Source organism: Taeniopygia guttata, chromosome 1 (assembly GCF_048771995.1).
Source record: "Taeniopygia guttata chromosome 1, bTaeGut7.mat, whole genome shotgun sequence".
Classification (NCBI taxonomy): domain Eukaryota; kingdom Metazoa; phylum Chordata; class Aves; order Passeriformes; family Estrildidae; genus Taeniopygia; species Taeniopygia guttata.
Window position 1 is genome coordinate 69270866 of NC_133024.1, and position 15447 is coordinate 69286312.

Below are 15447 nucleotides of genomic sequence, written 5' to 3' on the forward strand. Positions count from 1 at the left end.
TTCTTTGGGTGCAATTGTTTTTATTGTGTTGTTCAAAGATAAACAGATCTGACTTTTGCTCTCCTAAAATGTGAACTGTATTTTCCTAGTTAGTAACTGTTTCTTTACTTAGTGTATGTGGTTCACAGGATGTTTTCTAAAAGTGGATTTGATTGTATTCTAGCACAACAGCTTCTCTGGGGATTTTCAGGTATGGTTATTAATTGAAGATGTACTGGTTTGGATTGAAGCTTGATATTTGTGTGAATTTGGTGATTAGCTTTTCCTATTGCCCCAGCTTTCTTGTAAAAAAACTTGCCAAATACTGCTACCAAGAGATAGAAACCTAACATAATTAGGAAAAGATTTCTAAATATAACTGAGGGGAAAATGTATATTGAGGAAGAAAACCTTGTAGTTATGGTACATAGAGATTATCAATATTTTCCTTGGTTTATTTATGTATATTTAATAATTTTACATGCAGGAAAATTTCCAGTACTTTTAAGATTATCTGTATAGTTTTAAAACCAGTATTTTAAACTTTTGTTCTCAAATTACAAAAATAGGATTTAAATTTAGCTTTTAAGTAGATTCTTATCTTCTGTGGGCTCCTTTTGCAAGTTTTCCTCACTTTTACAAGGCTGATGTGTTCACCTGTTTTTCTGTTCAGTAGAACTATCAGAGTCTGTAGCTCGGTAGGCATGAAGTGAAAGAAAAAATATTTTTTTCTGAAGGATGCCTATAAATGCTCTTAATCTTTATTTGGACTGTTGCCTTCAAGTAAATGGCAATGTTATCTAGATGTGTGATGAAAGATGTGAAATTCAAATGGTTGTCTTACTTTCACTTCTGTCATTATTTCTGATGTGTTGGGAAGTAGTGGTATTTTTTTATTCTGTGCTGTTTTACTCCCAGAAGTTCTGTAGGTTTTAAGTATAAACTTTCCTAATTATAATTAAGACATGAGTGTAAAGAGATATTTATTTTAGTGAGAACTTCAATAATAAGAGTAAAAACATATAGACTTAGTTTCAGCACTTCCTGTCTGAGTCTAGTTTATTGTCAGTTTTAGTTGTAAGAGCAGCTGCACCCAAACCACTTTACTATATCTTATAAATGATCTTTCAAATCTGTTTGAACATTTGCAATTATAGAGAAATAAAGGATTATATTTTTATTTACCACTAGGCAAATAAGTTGGGTAAAGAATCAACTAAAAAAAAAAGTTTGTAGTTCAATTCTAAATCTCTAGTTGCTATGTATGCCTGAGAACTTTTGTGTTAAACTAACAAATGTAATGATAACATACTGATAATTTTCAGTTTGTTTATACTTTCATACTAATGTGGAATGTATTTTCTTTTCATTAACTCCTGAAAACAAAGGAAACTGGTTTCTGCAGTCCTGGTTAACAAACCTTTTTTTTTCCCCCAGAAAAAGATGGCACAGATTATAGTTTCTTTCCTTGTTTTCCTTTTTCTTTGCCCCTTGAAGCCATTTGCTAACTCTGTGATTTTCACAGCTTTTCCCTTTTGCTGTAATTTCAGGGAGGCCATGCACTCAGCTGCAGCTCCTGAACCCAGAAAGGTTTGCCCGGCTCATTAAAGAAGTTATGAACAGTGTATGGCCTGGGAGAGATGTGGTTGTACAATGGTATCCAGGCTTGGAAGAAAAAAAGCACCCATCAGTTTCCTGGCTCAGGATGGTCTGGAAGAATCTATATATACATTTTTCTGATGACTTGAGTGTGTTTGATGAAATGCCGCTTATCCCCAGGACGCTGCTGGAGGAAAATCAAACATCAGTGGAACTGGTTAGATTTAAGAATCCATCACCCATCATTTTGGAAGATGAATCTGAGACTCAGCTCCCAGAATATTTAGCTGATATTATTCAGAAAATTGGTGGAGTTGTACTTAAGAAACTGGATATTTCTATCCAACATCCACTTATAAAAAAATATGTGCATCCACCATTGCCAAGTGCTGTTTTACAAATAATGGAAAAAATGTCCTTACAGAAACTATGCAATCAGGTTGCGTCATTCCCACCGACACATAAAGATGCTCTTAGGGCATTCTTAGCTAGTTTAACAGATGCAAATGAAAAAGAAAAGAGAATTATTCAGGAATTGCTAATGTTTAAAAAAGTTGAAAAATCATCTGATGAAAGTGTCCCTGTGTATACTGGGCTAAATGGTAGTAAGGTATTACACCACACTGCCAAAATTCCTCCTGGTCTAAGGTTTTCAGTTCCAATAATTGACAGCAGTGATGAAGCAACTATTCGCTTAGCTAATTTGCTGAAAATAGAACAGCTAAAAAGCACAGACTGCTTGAAGTTTGTTATAGAAGACATAAGAAGTGATTTTTATTCATATGATGAAACAGCACAGATAATGCAATGGGTTCTTGAAAATCTGACTTTTCTGAAAAATGAGAATACAGATGTGATAGATTGGCTGACACCACTAAAGTTTATTCAGATCTCACCAGAAAAGATAGTGTCAGCAAATGAACTCTTTGATCCTGAGGTAGAACTTCTGCAACATTTGTTTTATGCTGAGGAGGAAAGTTGCTTCCCCCCTGTTATTTTTACATCCTCAGATATTCTTCATTCACTGAGACAAATAGGCTTAAAAAATGAAGCCAATCTTGAGGAAAATGATATCTTGAGGGTGGCAAAAAAAATTGAAAGTTTGCATGCTGACTCTAACACCAATCATGATTTGCTGTTAAGGAAAGCTAGAACTCTCTTGACAATTTTGAACAAAAACCACATGCTGCTTCAATCATCTGAAACAAAAGCTACGATGAAAAAGATAAAATGGATTCCTGCAAGTAAGGAAAGGCCTCCAAATTATCCAGGGTCCTTGGTTTGGAAGGGAGATCACTGTAATCTGTGTTCACCACCAGAAATGTGTGATATATCGCACGCAATTTTAGTTGGTTCCTCGGTTCCTCTTGTGGAAAATGTGGTGTTGGATATAGAGAAAGCACTTGGCATCCCCACCAAGCCCAGCATAAAAGCAGTCTTGAAACATTTCAAGGTGGTAGTTGACTGGCATGGTTCTAAAACCTTCAGTGATGAGGACTACTATCAGTTTCAGCATATCTTGCTTGAGATTTATGGATTTATGCATGATCATCTAGAAGAAGGCAAAGAAGCTTTTAAATCCCTCAAATTTCCCTGGGTTTGGACAGGTAAAACATTTTGTTCCCTCGCACAAGCCGTTATAAAATCAGTTCCTGATCTTGATCTCCAGCCTTATCTACATTATGTTCCAAAAACTATGGCGAAGTTTCACCAGTTGTTTAAATGTTGTGGTTCAATTGAGGAGTTAACACCAGACCATGTTTCCATGGTCATTCAGAAAATATATCTGAAGAGTGAGCAGTCTCTCTCGGAACAAGAGAGCAAGCAAAGCCTTCACATTATGTTGAGTATCATAAGGTGGTTGTACAGCAATCAAATCCCTGCGAGTCTGCATACGCCCATGCCGCTGTACAGTGGCAAACTTCCTTATAAACTTGCAATGAAGCCAATTCATGAGTGCTGTTACTGTGACATCAAAGTTGATGACTTAAATGATCTGCTTGAGGATTCTGTTGAACCCATAATTTTGGTGCATGAAGACATACCAATGAAAACTGCTGAGTGGTTAAATGTTCCATGCCTTAGCACAAGACTGATTAATCCAGAAAATATGGGGTTTGAGCAATCTGGGCAAAGAGAGCCTCTGACTGTGAGAATTAAAAACATATTGGAAGAATACCCTTCCATTTCAGATATCTTTAAGGAGCTTCTTCAAAATGCTGATGATGCTAATGCAACGGAATGCAATTTCCTTATTGACATGAGAAGAAATATGGATATAAGAGAAAACCTTCTGGATCCAGGAATGGCAGCATGTCATGGTCCAGCTTTGTGGTCATTCAATAATTCAGAGTTTTCTGACTCTGATTTCCTAAATATAACTCGATTAGGAGAATCTCTAAAAAGGAGTGAAGTTGACAAAGTAGGAAAATTTGGGCTGGGATTTAATTCTGTTTATCATATCACTGATGTTCCTATTATTTTGAGCCGGGAGTTCATGATTATGTTTGATCCAAATGTCAACCATATAAGTAAGCATATCAGAGATAAATCCAACCCTGGCATCAAAATCAACTGGAGTAAGCAACAGAAGAGACTACGAAAATTTCCAAACCAGTTTAAGCCATTTATAGGAGTTTTTGGTTGCCAGCTACCACTGACAGTAGAATCTCCCTATAGCTACAAAGGAACGCTTTTCAGGCTGTCCTTTAGGACTCAGCAGGAAGCTAAAGTAAGTGAAGTCAGCAGTGCATCCTACAATACAGCAGACATTTACTCTCTTGTAGATGAATTTAGCATTTGCGGTCATAGACTGATAATATTTGCTCAGAGTGTAAATTCAATGGTTTTGAAATACTTGAAGATTGAAGCAGATGATCCCGGTGTGGCACAAGATGTCGTCACTATCAGAAAAAATCTGTGTTCTTCCAAAGCCTTGACTGCACCAAATGTGAGTGTTTTAAAGGAAGCAGCTAAACTCATGAAAGTGTGCAGCAGCAGTACTAAAAAGCTTCCCACTGAAGCACCAAAGTCATCATGTATCCTGCAGATAGTAGTAGAAGAATTTCACCATGTGTTTAGGCGGATTGCTGATTTACAGTCTCCGCTTTTCAGAGGCACTGAAGATGATCCAGCTGCTTTCTTTGAAATGGCTAAATCAGGACAGACGAAAAGATCAGGTGATGAATTGCCACAGAAAACAGTAGATTCAACAACGTGGCTTATATGTTCTTGCATGGATGTTGGAGATGCTTTGAAATTTTCTTTGCATGAAAGTGGACGAAGACTAGGCCTAGTCCCTTGTGGTGGTGTAGGAGTGCTGCTGTCTGAAACCCAGGATCAAAAATGGATTGTGAAGCCTAATTGCAACAACATAGGTGAAGTATTCTGCTATTTACCTCTGCGAATAAAAACAGGCTTACCTCTTCACATAAATGGCTGCTTTGCAGTTACTTCAAATCGGAAAGAGATCTGGAAAACAGACACAAAAGGAAGATGGAATACAGTGTTCATGAGGCATGTTATTGTAAAAGCCTACATAGAAGCCCTTTGTGTTTTACGTGACATGGCAATCAATGGTGAGCTGGTTGACTACAGTTACTGTGCAGTGTGGCCAGATCCTGATTCAGTTCACGATGATTTTTCTGTTATTTGTCAAGGGTTTTATGAGGACATAGCTCATATGAAAAGCAAAGAAGGGATCAAAGTGTTTTCTGATGGTTCATCTTGGGTTTCCATGAAGAATGTAAGGTTTTTAGATGACTCCATACTGAAACGGCCAGATGTTGGGCCGTCAGCCTTCAAGATCTTCCTGAAGTACCTTAAAAAAACTGGTTCCAAAAATCTGTGTGCTGTAGATCTTCCATCCTGGGTAAAGACAGGATTTGAAGAAGCAGGATGCAAATACATACTATTGGAGAACACTTTCTCTGAGAAACAGTTCTTTTCTGAGGTATTTTTCCCTAATATTCAGGAGATTGATGCGGAGCTACGTGATCCTTTGATGCGTTATGTTCTCAATGAAAAAGTTGAGGAGTTCTCAGGAATTCTTCGTGCTACTCCATGTATTCCCTGTTCATTGGATGGACATTCATTAGTTACACCATCAAGACTGATCCATCCTGAAGGAAGAGTTGCAAAGCTGTATGATGCTGAGGATGGAAGATTTCCTTATGGTACCACTCAGGATTATCTTAACCCTGTTATTTTGGTTAAACTTGTGCAGTTGGGAATGGCTAAAGATGATATTTTATGGGAAGATCTGATAGAACGTGCAGAGTCAGTAGCTGAAATTAACAAGACTGATCATGCCGCAGCTTGTCTCAGGAGCAGCATTATATTGAGTCTTATTGATGAAAAATTGAAATCTAGGGATCCTAGAGCTAAAGAATTTGCTGCAAAATGTCAAAACATTCCTTTCCTTCCATTCCTTAGCAAACCAGCAGGCTTCTCACTGCACTGGAAAGGTAGTGATTTTCAGCCTGAAGCGATGTTTTCAGCAAATGATCTTTTCACTGCTGATCATCAAGATATAGTTTGCCTCATACAACCAATTCTTAATGAAAATTCCCACTCTTTTAAAGGTTGTGGTACTTTGTCATTAGCTGTCAAAGAATTTTTGGGTTTACTTAAGAAACCAGCTGTTAATCTAGTCATAAATCAGTTAGAAGAAGTTGCAAAGTCATTTGATGGAATCACGTTGTATCAAGAAAACATCACTAATGCTTGTTACAAATACCTGCATGAAGCGATGTTAGAGAGTGAATCAACAAAAGCCATGATAATTGAACAGCTGACAAACTCTAGTTTTATTTTGGTTGAGAATGTGTATGCTGATCCCTCAAAAGTGTCTTTTCATTTGAATTTTGAAGCAGCACCCTATCTCTATCAATTGCCTAACAAATACAAAAATAGTTTCCGTGAGCTGTTTGAAAGTGTGGGTGTAAGACAGGCTTTCACAGTTGAGGACTTTGCTGTGGTTCTAGAATTAATAAATCAGGAGAGAGGGACCAAACAACTAACAGAAGACAACTTTCAGCTCTGCAGGAGAATAATTAGCGAAGGAATATGGGGCCTCATTAGGGAGAAGAAGCAGGAATTTTGTGAGAAAAAGTATGGTGAGATTTTGTTGCCAGATACTCGTCTTGCACTTTTGCCTGCTAAGTCTTTGTGTTACAACGATTGTCCTTGGATAAAAGTTAAAGACACAACTGTTAAATATTGTCATGGCGATATTCCAAGAGAAGTTGCAGTGAAGCTTGGAGCAATACCAAAACGCCATAAAGCTTTAGAAAGATATGCATCAAATATCTGTTTTACTACACTTGGAACAGAATTTGGCCAGAAAGAAAAATTGACTAGTAGAATTAAAAGTATTCTGAATGCTTATCCTTCAGAAAAAGAAATGCTGAAAGAGCTCCTTCAGAATGCAGATGATGCAAAAGCTACAGAGATCTGTTTTGTGTTTGATCCTAGACAGCATCCAGCTGATAGAATTTTTGATGAGAAATGGGCACCACTTCAAGGACCAGCACTGTGTGTTTACAACAATCAGCCTTTTACAGAAGATGATATTCGGGGAATCCAGAACCTTGGAAAAGGTACAAAAGTAGGAAATCCCTGTAAAACTGGACAATATGGTATAGGTTTCAATTCTGTTTATCACATTACAGATTGCCCTTCTTTCCTGTCTGGCAACGATATACTTTGCATTTTTGATCCTCATGCGAGATATGCACCAGGTTCAACGTCAACAAGTCCTGGCCGCATGTTTAGAGATTTAGATGCAGATTTCAGAACCCAGTTCTCAGATGTACTGGATCTCTACTTAGGAAATCACTTTAAACTGGACAATTGTACAATGTTTAGGTTTCCTCTTCGAAATGGAGAAATGGCAAAAGTATCAGAAATTTCATCAGTTCCATGCTCAGATAGAATGGTCCAAAATCTTTTGGATAAGCTGCGTACAGATGGAGCAGAACTCCTAATGTTTTTGAACCATATGGAAAAAATTTCTATTTGTGAAGTAGAAAAAACAACAGGAGCACTGAATGTCCTGTATTCTGTACAAGGCAAAATCACTGATGGAGACAGACTGAAACGAAAGCAATTCCATGCATCTGTAATTGACAGTGTAACTAAAAAGAAGCAGCTAAGTGAAATACCTGTACAGCAGATTACTTACACAATGGATACTGAAGACTCTGAAGGAAATCTCACCACTTGGTTAATTTGCAACAGGTCGGGCTTTTCTGCCATGGAAAAGGTATCCAAAAGTGTAGTTTCAGCCCACAAGAATGAAGACATTACTCTTTTCCCTCGTGGTGGAGTAGCAGCTTGCATTACTCATAATTACAAAAAACCCCACAGAGCTTTCTGTTTCTTGCCCTTATCGTTAGAAACTGGATTACCTTTCCATGTGAATGGACACTTTGCTCTGGACTCTGCAAGAAGAAATCTGTGGCGTGATGATAACGGTGTTGGAGTAAGAAGTGACTGGAATAGTAGTCTAATGACAGCGCTGATAGCACCAGCCTACGTTGAACTGCTGATTCAGCTGAAGAAGAGGTATTTTCCAGGCACTGACCCCACTGTATCAGTGCTGCAAAACACACCTATTCATGCTGTGAAAGATACTTTAAAAAAGTTTTTATCCTTTTTCCCAGTTAATAGACTTGATATTCAACCAGACTGGTATTGCTTAGTGAAAGCAGTTTACAGTTGCATTTATGAAGATTTGAAGCGTCTTTTACCTGTTATGAGAGCTCCAAATGTTGATGGTTCTGATTTGCATTCTGCTGTTATCATCACGTGGGTTAACATGTGTGCTGTTAACAAAGGCAGACCATTCTTTGACAATTTGCTACAAGATGAATTGCAGCACCTCAAAAATACAGAATACAACATCACAACAAGGAAGACAGTGGCCGAAAATGTTTACAGACTAAAGCATTTACTCTTAGAAATTGGATTTAATTTGGTATATAACTGTGATGAGACTGCAAATCTCTACCACTGTTTGGTAGATGCAGATATTCCTGTCACCTATGTGACACCTGCTGATGTCCGATTGTTTTTGATGACATTTTCTTTTCCAGACTCCAATTGCCACATTGGAAAGTTACCCTGTCGTCTTCAGCAGACAAATTTGAAACTGTTCCACAGCCTCAAACTCCTGGTTGACTACTGTTTCAAAGATGCAGAAGAAAATGAAATTCAAATTGAGGGTTTGCCACTGCTCATTACTCTTGACAATGTTTTGCAAGTTTTTGATTCAAAGCGCCCAAAGTTCTTGACAACATACCATGAACTGATTCCGTCACGGAAGGATCTCTTTATGAACACATTGTATTTGAGATACAACAACATCCTGCTTAGCAGTGAAGTAGCAAAAGTCTTTGATATCAGAAGTTTTGCTGAATTGTTATCATCTGTGCTGCCTAGAGAGTATAAAACTAGAAATTGTATGAAATGGAAGGAAAACTTTGCAAGTGAATCTTGGCTTAAAAGTGCTTGGCATTTTATCAGTGAGTCTCTAAATATTAAGGAAGAGCAAGAAGATACACAAGCAAAATTTGATGGTGTTATTGAAACTTTGAAGGACTGGACTTTGCTCCCAGGTGTAAAGTTTACTGTCTCAGCCAATCATCTGGTTGTGCCAGAGTCTGATGTTTTGCTGCCACTCAGCATCATGCATATAGCTGTCTTTCCAAATGCTCAGAGTGATAAAGTCTTCCATGCTTTAATGAAAACAGGCTGTATTCAGCTGGCATTGAACAAAATCTGCTCCAAAGACAGTGCTTTAGTGCCTTTGTTGTCAGGACGTACAGCAAACATAGATAATCCCTCCAGCATTCTGAAAGCCATACAATATATGGTACAGACATCAACATTTAAGACTGAAAAGTTAGCAGAAAGTGACTTTGAGGCTCTCCTAATGTACTTCAATTGCAACTTATGTCATTTGACATCTCAAGATGACATTAAAATTTTAAAGTCTCTTCCATGTTACAAATCAATCAGTGGCCGATACATCAGCATTGCAAAATATGGGACATGTTATGTCCTCACGAAAAGCATCCCATCAGTAGAAGTAGACAGATGGACACAGTCAACTTCATCGGCTTTTCTTGAAGAGAAGGTTCATTTGAAAGACTTGTACACTATGCTTGGTTGTGTCTCTGTGGATGATCTTGAAGTGTACTTGAAACATCTTTTGCCAAAAATTGAAAGTCTGTCTTACGATGCAAAATTAGAGCATTTGATCTACTTAAAGAATAGGCTAACTAGCATTGAAGAAACTTCAGAAATGAAAGAACAACTGTTTGAAAAGCTTGAAAGCATTTTGATCATTCATGATGCAAGCAATAGGTTAAAACCTGCAAAGTACTTTTATGACAGGACTGTAAAAGTCTTTGAAGTTATGCTGCCTGAAAAATTCTTTATACCTCAAGATTTTTTTAAGAAGCTGGAGCAACTTACAAAACCAAAAAATCAAGCAGCGTTCCTTCCATCATGGGTAACTTTTCTGCGACATATCGGATTGAAATTCATCATTTCACAGCAGCAGTTACTGCAGTTTGCTAAGGAAATCAGCATGCGAGCAAATACAGAAAACTGGTCTAAAGAAACACTACAGAATACTGTCGATGTTCTCCTCCACCATATCTTTCAAGAGAGAGCAGACCTTTTTTCAGGAAATTTTCTGAAAGAATTGTCTTTAATTCCTTTTCTGTGCCCTGAACGAGCTCCAGCAGAATTTGTGAGATTTCATCCTCAGTATCAAGAAGTTAATGGAACTCTTCCTCTTATACGATTCAATGGGGCACAGGTGAACCCTAAATTCAAGCAGACCGATGTGTTGCAGTTGCTGTGGACGTCATGTCCTATTCTTCCTGAGAAAGCAACACCTCTAAGCATCAAAGAACAAGAGGGGAGTAGTCTTGGTGCACAAGAACAGCTTGAGCAAGTTTTAGCCATGCTGAATGTTAATTTGGACCCTCCTCTGGACAAAGTTATCAATAACTGCAGGAACATATGCAATATAACAACTTTGGATGAGGACATGGTGAAAACCAGGGCCAAGGTCTTAAGAAGCATTTATGAGTTTCTTAGTACAGAGAAGAGGGAATTCCGCTTTCAGCTTCGAGGAGTTTCTTTTGTAATGGTGGAAGAAGGTTGGAAGCTCCTTAAGCCTGAGGAGGTGGTAATAAACCTTGAGTATGAATCTGATTTTAAACCCTATCTTTACAAACTTCCTTTAGAACTTGGTACTTTCCATCAGTTATTTAAACATTTGGGCACTGAAGACATTATTTCAACAAAGCAGTATGTTGAAGTTCTGGGTCGCATATATAAGAGCTCGGAAGGAAAGCAATTGGATCCTAATGAAATGCGCACAGTTAAAAGAGTAGTTTCAGGCCTGTTCAAAAGTCTTCAGAATGATTCTGTTAAGGTTAGGAATGACCTTGAGAATATGAGAGATTTTGCCCTTTACCTTCCTAGTCAAGATGGTAGGTTAGTAAAGTCTAGTATCTTAGTTTTTGATGATGCACCCCACTACAAAAGCAGAATCCAAGGTAACATTGGTGTGCAGATGCTTGTTGATCTTAGCCAGTGTTACTTAGGCAAAGACCACGGCTTTCACACTAAATTGATAATGTTATTCCCTCAGAAACTGAGGCCTCGCTTACTTAGCAGTATACTTGAAGAACAGTTAGATGAGGAGTCCCCCAAAATTTGTCAGTTTGGAGCGTTATGTTCTTTGCAGGGAAGGTTACAGTTACTGTTGTCTTCGGAGCAATTCATCACAGGACTCATTAGGATTATGAAGCATGAAAATGACAATGCTTTTCTGGCTAACGAAGAAAAAGCAATAAGACTTTGCAAAGCTTTGCGAGAAGGTTTGAAAGTTTCCTGTTTCGAGAAGTTGCAAACAACATTAAGAGTTAAAGGATTTGCTCCTATTCCCCACAGCAAAAGTGAAACATTTGCTTTTTTGAAGAGATATGGAAATGCAGTAATACTGCTTTACATACAGCATTCTGACAGCAAGGACATAAATTTCCTCTTAGCATTAGCCATGACCTTAAAATCTGCAACTGACAACCTGATTTCTGATACCTCATATTTAATTGCTATGCTGGGTTGTAATGATATTTATCGGATCAGTGAGAAGCTTGACAGCTTAGGAGTGAAGTATGACTCTTCTGAACCATCAAAACTTGAACTACCAACACCTGGCACTCCTATACCAGCTGAAATTCACTATACACTTCTAATGGATCCAATGAATGTATTTTATCCTGGTGAATATGTTGGTTACCTTGTTGATTCTGAAGGTGGTGATATATATGGATCATATCAGCCTACTTATACCTATGCAATCATTGTGCAAGAAGTAGAAAGAGAAGATGATGAAAGCCCCAGTTTTCTGGGGAAGATTTACCAGATTGATATTGGATATAGTGAATATAAAATAGTGAGCTCCCTTGACTTGTACAAATTTTCCAGACCAGAGGAAAGCTCTCAAGGCAGAGATAGCACACCTTCTACCCCAACCAGTCCTACAGAATTTCCAGCACATGGACCAAGGGCAATTCCACCTATCTTCACTGGTAGAGAGAGCCACAAGACAATGTCCTCAAAACACCATTCTCCAAAAAAGATAAAGTCAAACTCATTGCCAGAAATATTAAAAGAAGTGACATCTGTGATTGAACAGGCTTGGAAGCTTCCAGAATCTGAAAGAAAAAAGATTATTAGGAGGCTGTATCTTAAATGGCACCCAGATAAAAATGCAGAGAATCTTGATATAGCTAATGAGGTTTTCAAACACTTACAGAATGAGATTAACAGGATGGAAAAACAGGCCTTTATGGATCAAAATATGGACAGAGCCTCAAGGAGACCATTTTCATCTTCTGCTTCTCGATTTCAGTCAGATAAATTTTCATTTCAGAGATTTTACACTTCATGGAATCAGGAAGCAACAAGCCACAAATCTGAAAGGCAACAGTATAAAGAAAAGTGTCCCTCCTCCACAGGGCCATCTTATTCCCAGCGCTTTTTTGTCCCACCTACATTCAGGTCCGTTGGCAATCCTGTGGAGGCACGTCGATGGCTTAGGCAGGCCCGAGCCAACTTTTCAGCTGCACGAAATGACCTTCATAAAAATGCCAATGAATGGGTGTGCTTTAAGTGCTACCTTTCTGCTAAACTAGCCTTGATTGCAGCTGACTATGCTGTGAAGGGCAAGTCAGACAAAGACATAAAACCAGCAGCCCTTGCACAAAAAATAGAGGAGTACAGTCAGCAACTTGAAGGACTTTCAAATGACGTTCAGACATTGGAGGCTTATGGAGTAGATAGTTTAAAAACTAGGTATCCTGACTTACTTCCTTTTCCACAGATTCCCAATGATAGGTTTACTTCAGAAGTTGCTATGAGAGTGATGGAATGTACTGCTTGTATCATAATAAAACTTGAAAACTTCATACAACAAAAAGTATAAATTATTTGAAGAGGTCAGAGGACTGTTTTGTCAAGAATGAGCTGTTTCCAGTGGTGAGATACATATGCAATTCTGCAGATTATGGAATGTCCAAGAGGTTGCATGGTGCCAAGCGGTTTAGAAGTGTCCTGCACAAAGGTGGATGGTACCGAGGTATTTAGAACTGAAATTTGCTTAAATGGGATTTTTTTCTTAACTGAGCCTGCTGTTAAGCAAACTGTAAAACCTGAATATTTTTTAGAAGTTGCAAGGAAATTGAGCTGCAAAAATTAGATGTATGCACAACATTGTGATTGGCATATTATTGAACTGCACTTTATATAACCAAAGCTTAGCTTTCTGTTAGATGAAGCCTGTAATTATAACTCCTTATTAAATTTATTTCATTTAGTGTAATGTTACTGAAAGGATAATGTCAGTTTTCAATGTACTAATCTTAAGACTGGACATAAAATGAAATGGGAAATGGGGTGGAAGTTAAATAACTTTGGAGATGCTGCTCCAAAGCATATCTGTATTCTTTTGCATTCTGTGGACATTCATGTCACTCATAGTAATACTCTTATCAGCTGGATCTGATTATAAATTTGCTGCAGCATCACACTGTAAACATTTAAAGGATAGTTTAGTACATCTAAACTGGTACAGTTATTTTAATGCTGAATAATGATACTTGATTTAACATGCCACATCATGTCATGCATTGATTGCATTTACTTTATTATAAAATAATTAAGTATTTAATTTACTCTTTTTTTAGAGCCTGTCATCTTTTGTTTAATGAAAAAGCATGTGGATGATATAAAATCTGTGAACATTATTATATGGTGTTTTATGATATTTTTTGGAACACCAAAACTCAGTGTTCAGATGCCTAAATGCTTGAGGTCCTTTTGTTTCCCCTGCGTGTGTGCCTTTGTGTGTGTACATATATGTATATTTTTCCACAAACATTGGTAATAGTACAATTCAGTAACTCATTTTTGGTGTACACAGAGCACTGTTTTTTGTTACATGTTTAAAGGTGCTGCAATGTAATGCTGGTTTTATTTTGTTATTCACTACAGCCCTTGAGAAATATGATTATTAGTTCACACTCTTTATTTTATAGTTTGTAATACTTTTGGTAATGTCATGCAGTATGTTCAACATTAGCTTTTTGTAAAAAAATTTATAAAATAAAAAAGGATATTGCTAAATGAAAGGAATTTTTTTTTGCTGGATCAGCCACATTAAACATAAATGTCAAACATTTTCCAGGGGCATGCTGTTACACTTGTCTACTTGACAGCACAGTGAAACTGTAATTTAACTTACAGAATATAAAGGAAAATAAACAACAGCAAGATTGCAGGGCTGATGCAGCTGTGATAGTGTTGTAATACAAAACCAGAAAATCACAATCAAAACTGCCTCAGTTTTACTTATAAAGGCCTTGTTCTTGAAGAATTATGACAGTTGGAAAATGATACTGCTTCTGATTGTGGAGCCCTATTATTATTATTCCTGCTATTAAATTAAGTGCCATAAATTTAATAAAGAAAAATGCAAACATGTAATTCAGTCCGATGTGTTTTGGTTTTATAATGTAAGCTATCTTTACCTATTATTTGAAGCTTTTATATAGGTAAATACACAATCTTTTTTTGATTAATTCTAAATAATTGTACAAATATTAAAATACTATTGAAAAGGACACTTGCCTGTTTTTTTTTTTTTTTCCCAATGACAAATGTTTGCAGTTTTCTCAAACAAATTGTACATTTTGCTGATTTTTTGCAATAAATAGCATGTAAGTAAAACACAAATCCTGGTGTGCCATGAAATAAATCAGTTTAGTTAATTCCCTATGTTTTTAAAATAGATTCCTTTGTGGTTCTTCGCTTTGTGCATTAAGTCAGATGAACAGTATTCAGGGTAAGAAAAATACTTGAAAAGGAAACAGTTCTCATGCTTTTCATTTTTAATGGAGCTAAAGCATAAGGTTTAGTGGAAGCATACAAAAGTGTAACAGGAGCACCATGAACACTTTCCTGCTTTTACGTGAGCTCTTGAGGAAGAAAATCTTCTAAGTGTATAACTATGTTTTGTAAGCAATTTATGTTGCCTTACCAGTATTATTATTATAAAGTGTTAAAATGGCGGTGTAGAACCACTAAACTATTCTGTTATAATTTTTATTTTGTTTATTTTGTATATTTTGTTGAGTGCTGACACTGAGAAAGAAAACGGTCCCAGTTCTTAGGAAGCTAAAGGTCTGAAGCAATTTTAAACACTGAGCCAAGTTGAGAAAGAAAACTTGAATGACACAGAAACACTAATTAATTCTCTTATTCCTGAATTGAAGCGAACAATGA

At 37.1% G+C, this 15447-nt stretch overlaps 1 protein-coding gene across 7 annotated transcripts in view; it reads left to right on the forward strand.

The window, feature by feature from the left end:
- Positions 1-14786, forward strand: part of SACS (sacsin molecular chaperone) — a 53329-nt gene extending 38543 nt beyond the window's left edge. For all 7 annotated transcript variants that reach the window (XM_030275311.4, XM_030275318.4, XM_030275297.4 and 4 more), the window contains one exon: positions 1530-14786. In XM_030275311.4, the coding sequence (XP_030131171.4) occupies positions 1530-13090 (11561 nt within the window). In that variant the 3' untranslated portion in view covers positions 13091-14786. The remainder of the gene's footprint in view (positions 1-1529) is intronic.
- Positions 14787-15447: the final 661 nt, after the last annotated feature.